The sequence below is a fragment of the Elgaria multicarinata genome, chromosome 17 (genome assembly GCF_023053635.1).
Source record: "Elgaria multicarinata webbii isolate HBS135686 ecotype San Diego chromosome 17, rElgMul1.1.pri, whole genome shotgun sequence".
In the NCBI taxonomy this organism is placed as follows: domain Eukaryota; kingdom Metazoa; phylum Chordata; class Lepidosauria; order Squamata; family Anguidae; genus Elgaria; species Elgaria multicarinata.
Window position 1 is genome coordinate 26,159,605 of NC_086187.1, and position 10,192 is coordinate 26,169,796.

At 41.8% G+C, this 10,192-nt stretch overlaps 1 protein-coding gene across 1 annotated transcript in view; it reads left to right on the forward strand.

The window, feature by feature from the left end:
* Positions 1-9,627, forward strand: part of C17H7orf50 (chromosome 17 C7orf50 homolog) — a 129,187-nt gene extending 119,560 nt beyond the window's left edge. Inside the window, exons 4-5 of the mRNA XM_063143038.1 lie at positions 6,449-6,530; positions 8,641-9,627. Of these exons, the coding sequence (XP_062999108.1) occupies positions 6,449-6,530; positions 8,641-8,823 (265 nt within the window). The 3' untranslated portion in view covers positions 8,824-9,627. The remainder of the gene's footprint in view (positions 1-6,448; positions 6,531-8,640) is intronic.
* The last annotated feature ends 565 nt before the right edge of the window (positions 9,628-10,192 follow it).

Here is a 10,192-nt window from a genome sequence, read left to right on the forward strand (position 1 = left end):
TAATTCTCTACCCTCAGAAATCTGTGCAATGAAGATGCCTGTTCTGCATTCTTTAAGTATGCATAACATGCATCATGAATGAATGAATGAATGAATGAATGAATATATTTTATTACAGTCATTGACCAATACCATCAGTACATTTAACAAACACTCTATACAAAATACGTTAACACATTAAAACTACCAACATCTAGAGAGTCAGAGTTCATAACAGTTATATCAACAAATCCGTTTTAAACATGCATCATGAAATAAACTTTCTCACAGGACACAGTATAAAGCCTCAAACACACTTATAGAATCATAGAATTATTATTATTATTATTATTATTATTATTATTATTATTATTATTATTATTATTTATTTATTTATTTATATAGCACCATCAATGTACGTGGTGCTGTACAGATAACACAGTAAATAGCAAGACCCTGCCGCATAGGCTTACAATCTAATAAAATCATAGAATAGTAGAGTTGGAAGGGGCGTACAAGGCCATCGAGTCTAACCCCCTGCTCAATGCAGGAATCCACCCTAAAGCATCCCTGACAGATGGTTGTCCAGCTGCCTCTTGAAGGCCTCTAGTGTGGGAAAGCCCACAACCTCCCTAGGTAACTGATTCCATTGTCGTACTGCTCTAACAGTCAGGAAGTTTTTCCTGATGTCCAGCTGGAATAGCTTCCATATCTATACCAGTACCAAATGAGGTACTGGTTCCTCTCTATTCGGCCCTGGTTAGGCCTCATCTAGAGTATTGCGTCCAGTTCTAGGCTCCACAATTCAAGAAGGACGCAGACAAGCTGGAGCGTGTTCAGAGGAGGGCAACCAGGATGATCAGGGGTCTGGAAACAAAGCCCTATGAGGAGAGACTGAAAGAACTGGGCATGTTTAGCCTGGAGAAGAGAAGATTGAGGGGAGACATGATAGCACTCTTCAAATTCTTAAAAGGTTGTCACACAGAGGAGGGCCAGGATCTCTTCTCAATCCTCCCAGAGTGCAGGACACAGAATAGCGGGCTCAAGTTAAAGGAAGCCAGATTCCAGCTGGACATCAGGAAAAACTTCCTGACTGTTAGAGCAGTACGACAATGGAACCAGTTACCTAGGGAGGTTGTGGGCTCTCCCACAGTAGGGGCCTTCAAGAGGCAGCTGGACAACCCTCTGTTAGGTATGCTTTCGGGTGGATTCCTGCATTGAGCCGGGGGTTGGACTTGATGGCCTTCGAGGCCCCTTCCAACTCTACAATTCTATAATTCTATGAATTTATACTTCACCCTGAAACTAATTGGCAGCCAGTGAAGAGACTTTAAGACTGGTGTGATGTGGTCACCTCTAGGTGTACCAGTGACCAGCCTGGCTGCCATGTTTTGGACTTGTTGAAGTTTCCGGACTAGGCACAAAGGTAGCCCCATGTAGAGCGCATTGCAGAAGTCGAGCCTCGAAGTTAGCAGCGTGTGCACGGCCGTCTTTAGGTCTTCCGACTCTTCATCCTTGGTGAAGAAAACCCCAGTACATTCATCCCTTGTTAGTCGTCTCTCTTCCTCCTCCCCCATATGTTCTCTTTTGCTGAAATTTAGATGATGATGATGATCTAAAGTGCCACGTGCATCAGTGGTGTTATAGAAACAATGCATTGGTCAACTGGATTGCTTCCCAGTGTGGAATGACTCACACCTCAATCCATTTGGGAGATGATCCATTTGGGAATAATCAGTGGTGGAAAGCATGCTGTCTTTTGGGGAAACATGTCCCACATAAAAAATACTCAGCATTTATATAGCAGTTTTGGATGTTCAAAGCTTTACTTATATTATTTTGTTGTAATCCTTACAAACAACCCTGCAAGTTAGATCAGTATTATATTGCAGATGGGATGGAGGAGCTTATGTTGAGTGGGAGAGGTTTGCCTAAGGTCACCTAGAGAGATCATGGCAGAGGCAAAATTTGAACTTGGACTTCCTGATTGCTAGCACACGATCTTAGCCACTATGTTACACCAGGGGCTGTCTTCATGCCGCCTGGTTGAACCCTCACTTTCCCTCTCTGGGGGCGTCATCGGGTATTCCCAATGCTGAGGAGGGCGTGTGGTGTTTCTGGGCGGCCACCAGGCTCCACCCCAGGATTGACCCCAGATTGGCTGTGGAGCGACATTACAGGGAGGAAGCATTGTGTTGATGTCGCTCCCTTTGAAAAATTTGGAGTAAATCCCCGACTTTTTCATCATGAGGAAACCCCGCGGTGGCTGTGAAGCTGCTTCTGCACCATCTAACCAACGTGGCGCAGATCCATTGCAACCACAGGGCTTTCCACACTTATAGACCGCTCTCAGGTCTCATTGTAGCAACCTTCCAGTTAAGGCATCCCTAATAGGTGATGGCAAGGGCAGCTTCCATGAAGCACTCCATGTGCCTTTCAGAGTCATCATTCGCCTGTCAAAGTATGTTCTAAATTCTGCTTAGACACTTCAAACCATTATAATTTCCCATGTCTGTTTTCTTTAAAAAAAATTAAAAAAAAAATAAAAGCATGAACCTACTGGTAAATACAGGCTCGTTTGAAATCTTATAGAGAAAACAGCAAAGGCAGCCTGATTTGAAAAGCCCTGTTTGGGGGGGGGGGGGGATAAAGGAGAAACAATACAACTCTGGGTAGCTTAGGACCTGCTCAGATACACACAAATGATTTTGTTCTTGGATGTTTTAATGAGATATATTTCCCTCTCGTATCCTCCATGTCGTTTTTCCACTTTAAAACTCAAATGAGGCCAGAAAGAAAGGAGGGAAGAAAAATCCTCTCCAAATAAAAAAGAAAGAAAGAAAGAAAAATAAAATAAAACCAACCAGAAAACCCTTAATCCATTAGAAACATCCAAACTAAGCTGTCAGCCTTAGCCAAGCTCAGGTCTCCTCCCCACCAAGAATATTTTTAATGCAAGTATCAGACAGTTTGTGACATGGTGGTATTGCGGGGGAAGAAGAAAATGAGACGGTATTATGCTTTTTCTTTTCCTTCCCCCGAGGCTGGTAACAGATCCATCGCCTGATGATCATAAAAAAAATGTGTATAAATGAGAGGGATTAGCCACCCTGTTTGTAAATGATCCCGCATGCTTGAGCGATACTCATGCCAGCAGTTGGGGCCCCTCGTTCCCTGCACCGCCACCCCCCAAGGTGTTCATCGTGGGAGGGAAACGAACGAAGTTGCCTTTCCTCGTACACATTACCCTGTTGCTTAATCAGGGCTGACCTCAGCCCCTCAGGCTGGCCAGAATTAGGTGTAAAATAACATGGACATCTGGACGCAGCCATGCGCACATCTGCATGGCGTCATATTCAGTACAGGGCAAAGTAGTAAGAAGTCTGATAAATATTCTTAGTCAGGGCTCCAGCTCTGTATGGAGCATATACCGTATGTGGTGTGGGAGAGGGAACATGCCAGCCTCCGTGCCCACAAACATCATTCTTGAATTAGATTCCTATGTGGATAAGACTCAACTCACATAGGACTGATTTATGCAGTGGGGGACACATTTGTCATATCCCCCCCCCTCCCCGTGGTATATGGAGTTTGGGCTCTTCACATGTAGGCCTCTATTCAAACACGATGTTCAGTGTATAGATGTCCAACAGGGAAGCTGCTCTGATTCAAAGCTCCCACCATGCACGGACTTTGCAGTGCTTGCACAATAATACCATGAACATGGACAAGGCTGTAAAGTGAGTGGTTGACAATTGGAGGAGGCAGGTGATGGGATTAATATAAGATGGTAATACTCCCCCGGGGCATATGGAAGAGAGTCTGTGAAGATGATGTTTGGATCCAGGCAGGTATATATGGGAGCAGACAATCTTACAGGTAACTTGGCCCAAGCCATTTAGGGCTTTCAGAAGTTAGAGCAGGCCTGGCAATGGATTAGAAGACAGATCACAAATCACTGGCATAATAAGGTCATATTAACCACTCTCTGTTAACAGACTCATCGCCCTTTTTGGAACAGCGGACGTTTCTGAACTGTTTTCAAAGGCAACCCCACATACAGTGCATTGCCGTAATCCAAAGGAGAGGTCACCGGAGTATTGACCGTAACTAGGCTATCTCTGTCCAGATAGGGTCATTGTTAATATATCAGCCTAATGGGGTAAAAGGTACTCTGCACCTCTGAGGCCCCCTGTACCTCTAGGAACAATGCTTGATCCATGAGCACCTCCAAGTACGAACCTTATCCTTTAAGAGGAGTGCAACCCCTTCCAGAACAGGTTGAACACCGCTCAGCTTGGGAGAGGAACCACCCACCAACAGTACTTCCATCTTGTCTGGGCTGAGTCTTAGTTTATTGGGCGTCATCTAGTCCATTACCGCACCCAAGTTTTCTAGTAAAAGAGTTGATCCTGCAATTCTGATGCCCGCCCACCCCTGTACTTAGGAGGTGATACGTTAAGGCTATTTCTTCATGACATATTTTATCATGATTGTATGTTCCGAAGAATTCTGGCTTGCTGTGAACAAACCGTGCAGTGATGCACACAGCCTGATAACTCCCACTTGGCTGCTTTTACCACCAAGAATACCTTAACTAACTAAAAATTGAAAGCTCAGTGATGCGTCTGAACTGGGGGTACGTGGATTGTCACTCCCAAACAAGTCAGAAATTGCAAACCATGAACAAACCCCGGGTTGCTCTTCTTTGTTGTGAAGGAAGAGACAAGCCAGGAATCCAATGTGGATGTAACATTAAGCGTTTCATTTTTGGTTACCTCCTCGTTCCTGCTGGCAAGAGAGTGGTCAGGCTGTGAGCCCAAGGCTGTGAACACTAAGCCAGGGTTCTCCAGAATTATACATTATTATATGTTTGCTTTCTTCCTCCTTGTTTTTCTTACTGTTATTTAAGTTAGATATTTATTGATTCTGTAATAGCTCTGGATGGAAATGCAGCCCACTTAACCCATTTTCGGATCACTGTAGGGACTTTAGAAAAGGAAGCGTATATTGTTATATTTAGAGGATAGTGCAGCCTGAAACCCTCCTGGCCAAATTTGTGATTGTACTGAGTTCACTGAGCAATTTATTTGCTAGGGCTGAACAGATTTAATTTGTGATCTGTTTCAATGTATCAGATTTGACAGTGTTTGAACTCTATTACCACTCTTGTAGAATTCACTTTCCCATTGATTTTTGTTCTTGAATATTACTATGTCAAGTGGAGAATTATACAGTAGATTTGCTTTGCATTCCTACCTGTACAAAATTGAGTTTCTTTTCCTATGTACAAAGAAACTATTTTAAAGCATTGACATTTAAATTTATAATTTAATATCTTACAAATTACCGTTTTACTGTGAGAATTAACTTTTAGGTTTTTCCCCCTCTAATGTAGACAAAAAATCAGTTCTAGAACTTTTTTTTTAATAAGGGTTGAACAATATAAGTTCAACCCTTATTAAACGCTCTTCCAGAACATTTGAGAACTACAAGTTCAACCATAGCTTTTAAAGCTCAGCTAAAAACTTTTCTTTTTCCTAAAGCTTTTAAAACTTGATTTTGTTCTGACTTTATACCGTTAGTTTTACCCTACCCAGTGCCTGTTTACCCTACCCTGTGCCTGTTTGCATTCTCTTCCCCTCCTTATTGTTTTATTATGATTTTATTAGAATGTAAGCCTATGCGGCTGGGTCTTGCTATTTACTGTTTTACTCTGTACAGCACCATGTACATTGATGGTGCTATATAAATAAATAAATAATAATAATAATAATAATAAGAAGAAGAAAAGTCATATTTCTTTCTCTACATTTCTAGCAATCTGCATTAGCTTTTAAGCCACATTCTTCATCTATAATGTTTGCTTCGTAAGCACCTTAACATTTACACACATAATATACAGGAACTATTTCTGTATATTTAAAGTATGCAAATGGGATATTTTGGAAACAATTTGCAAATATTGTGGATTGTTGAATTGTTTCATGTGTGTTTTTTTTGTTTTGTTTCTAAAGCTTTGAATTTGATTATTTGGTTCAGTTGCACTTGAAGCACTGCAGATTACAATGGTAATTTAACTAGGCTGTCCAACTTTGGATGTAACTGAGAACCTCAGATTTCATATCCTGGTTTGATGGCCACAACCAAATCATGTTTAACCATCAGTGATGTGTTAGGACATAAAAATCCTTGCTAAGCTCAACAAACCATGGTTTAACATCGCATTTGAACCAGGTCTAAATCTCTAAAGTGAATGGCCAATCAAAGCCATCAGACTCTAACCCCTTAACCCATTTGCTTCACGTTTTTCTGTGCCCTCCCCAATATTTTTTTCCGGTCCCACCTCTGTTTAGTATATTTTAGCAGGTTTGAGTCTCTCCTTTAAAACTGCATTAGAAATAAAGGTTCTTTTTATATTATGTTGTTGAATTTGTTTTATTTTATCTCTTTACTTGTTTTGCTACAGCTGGTCTGAAAGCCCCAAAGAGTGGAAGTTTCAAAAGACAAGGCAAACATGGCTTCTTCTACACATGTACGATCAAGACAAGGTATGTCCTGACATTTTCTTCTTCCTCTCAATGTTAGCCAAAGAAGTATGTGCTTGTCACAGAGCTCCACAGTTGAGCACTTGTTTTGCATGCAGAAAGTTCCAGGTTCAATCGCCACTGTCTCCAGGTAGGGCTAGAAAAACTCCCACCTCAAATCCTGGAGAACCTCTGACAGTCAGTGTCAATAATACTGGGCAAGGAGGTGGCCCACTGAACTGACTCAGGATGATCAGGGGTCTGGAAACAAAGCCCTGTGAGGAGAGACTGAAAGAACTGGGCATGTTCTTTGAGAAGAGAAGACGTGATAGCACTCATCAAATACTTGAAAGGTTGTCACACAGAGGTGGGCCAGGATCTCTTCTCGATCATCCCAGAGTGCAGGACACGGAATAATGAGCTTAAGTGACAGGAAGCCAGATTCCGGCTGAACACCAGGAAAAACTTCCTGACTGTTAGAGCAGTACGACAATGGAACCAGTTACCTAGGGAGTTGGTGGGCTCTCCCACACTAGAGGCATTCAAGAGGCAGCTGGACAGCCGTCCGTCAGGGATGCTTTAAGGTGGACTCCTGCATTCAGCAGGGGGTTGGACTCGATGGCCTTAGAAGCCCCTTCCAACTCTACTATTCTATGATTCTATGATAAGGCAGATTCCTATGCCTCTGTTCGGCTCTTGGATTTTGTACATCTAGCATTCATCTGTTTCTTGTGCATTGCAAAACAGAACCAGCGACTTAACTAGCATAATTCTTTCGGCTGAAATGGAACCACATTTTGATAATAGGTTTTATGCCTGTAATAATGGAAAGGGTACCTACAATTGTATTGAAATTGAGGAAAAGTTCTTATAGTTCAGCTGCATCGACCTACAAGAAAGGTACAGCATAGCTGCAACTGGAAGTGCAAAAGCCTGGGATATGGCTTTGTGCCTTGACTCCTAAAAATTCCAAAAATATGCAAGGAAAAGGAATTGGCCTCATGCGAACTCTGCAGTCTCCTGCCCCTCAATGTTCATAGGAAAGTGCTTTTGTCCTTCGTAGATGTTCAGCCCAATGTGGTGGGTTGTTGTTTTTCAAAAGGCCCATTGTGGTTGATATATATAGGCACGGTTAATTGTGGTAAAGGTCCGGGGCCCTGCAGTCGAGAAGATCCAAAAACAACTCAAGGCACAGCACTAGGCTGGCAAAATAAAGGCTGCAGAGACACACAATTTTAATTTGAAGAACTTTTTCCATTGGGAGAGTGGCAGTGAGCTGAGCCGATCAAACACTACTTTTTGGGATGCATGACCAGTAGATATCCTGAACCAGGCCTTGCTGGGTTCAAATCTGGCACTGTATCCACAATGCCTCAAGCCATAATTTATAAGGAGAGCAGAGAGAAATTTCTGTTCTCTGTGTACTTGCATACGCTTATTGTATACGTTTCTCTTCTCCCAGGCATTTTAACAGCATTTTAACAGCATTTTAACAGCATTTAACAAAGTTAAGTTTGTTTTTAACGGACCCCAGAATTGTTTTTTTTTTTAAATGGATACTGTTTTTTTATACTTTGTGAACCGCCCAGAGAGCTTCGGCTATTGGGCGGTATAAAAATGTAATAAATAAATAAATAAATACTGTTTTTATGTTTCTGGTGTTTTTTTAAATCTTGTATACTTTTTAATGTTTACTATTTTTAACTGTTGTAAACTGCCCAGAGAGCTTCAGCTGTGGGGCGGTATATAAATGTAATAAATAAATAAATAAACAGCAAATTAATCAAATTCTTTTCTCCAGTTAAATCTAGAATGGACGTCTAATTTCCCTTTAAATTATTATGTCGTGGGCCATTTCATATGTCACAATGGTCATGGGGAAAGTGCTGAAAAATGCTTCCATTGGCTGGGGGATACCCACCGAGGCCATAATAATTGAAATCTAGGAGCAAACCTATTTTCAGACAATCATAATAAAAACTCAATAAAGAAAGGAAAATAAATACTTGTTCAGTGGGAGAGATGGTTTTTCTTAATGTCCATCTATCTGTATTGCTTGTGTCTCGTTCCAAAGCCATCAAATGACCGTTAGTTGTTCAAGACCCTTCATTTTCTCTTTGTTTTTGTCTTAAAGGTCCCCGATAAATATTTTTCTATTTTATTGCGGTACCTTGAAGGGCTCCAGGGCAGTGCACGAAGCCTAACTGTACAGAAAGCAGAAGTTCTCATGAAGGAATACGACAATTCTGAAGCAAATGATCCTAGCCTTCCGGAGAAATGTGAGCGCATCCGAAAAGTTCTACAGTTGTTGTCATGAAAACCTCTCAGCCTGTCAAGCCCCTTCCATGATCCATTTATCAGTTTAATGTTACAGGAACAGAGCTGAATATAATTCCTACTCTTTAAACATTTCTTTAAAATTCAGATCCTTTCCAGAGCAGTATTAGTCAAGGCGTTTTTAATCTCCATCCTCTTGTTTTTAAAGCAAATGTCTTCTCAGGTTACAAGGTGGTGAAAAATAATAGCAAAATATGATGGACTGGTCAGTATTAAAAACAAAAGCAACAACAATACTTGGACTTATACCCGTATCTTACTGCTCTTCTTTTAGGAAATGTTTTCTTTTAGCTTTTTGCTGTGTAAATTATTAAGAGTTTTGCTAATGACAATTTCCCCACCCCCAGAATGGTTTTAAACCAGATTGTGAAGCCTCCACTGAGGTAGCTGAAATCTTCTAACCCTTGGTTTGTCATTGGGTTGTGAACTCTGGGTTGTTTGTAGTTAACAACCCACAGTTGAACAATAGGGTAAGGTCTGCACGTAACGACAACCCGCGATTCAACAACAGCCTTAATCAACCTGTACTCTGGTGTGATATTACATGCTAACCAGGTAATTGTCTGTTTAAGCTGAAGATCTGGAAGCCGTTGTTCTTTGTTGATCCGCCTTCATTTGCCTTTAAAGTTTGTTTTATTTCAATTAGCTACATAATGCACATCTGAAGTAACACAGTCATAGGCTTTTCCATGTTTATGATCAATAAAAGGAGATTTTGCTGCTGTTTTGCTGCATTCCTGACCTTCACATTATCCTCATGTGGTTATTTTCTAGTTGAATAAATCTTGCATACAGTTGCATTGTCGGTTCCTATCCTAAGAAAGTGCATGTCTGCATACATTCAGAAAATAGGAATTCTGCAAAAACCCTTGCAAGGACCTTGCCCAGGAAAGAAACATTTACCGCCGGCCTAAAATTGTTAAGATTTTCCGGGTCCAGGATGGGTTTCTTCAGGCTTGGTCTCTCCACCGCTGCTACGCAGACTGGGACTGCTCCCTCAGTGAGAAGGCATTGATCACCTCCCTGGCCTAGCCAACTGTTCCCTCCCTGCTAGTCGTAGGGCCGGGCAGTCATAGGGTCCTGCTTGGACCAGGAAGCATCAGTCTGCCAATAGAATGCATTTGCTGATTTCAAACTTCGCTTTGCAACTGCACTAAACAGACAGTCATGGAGAACGTGCCACTGGCCTGTTTTGCTTACGTCAGAGGGAAGTCCCAACCTGGAGGAGAGCACCTCAAAGGACATCCTGTTCTCTCCAAAGGTGAACCCAGCTCCTTGTAGTAGCTATGAAAAGGCCAGCAGGACTGGAAAGCCACGGTAGTCCTGACACAGACCAAGACTAGTAGCAG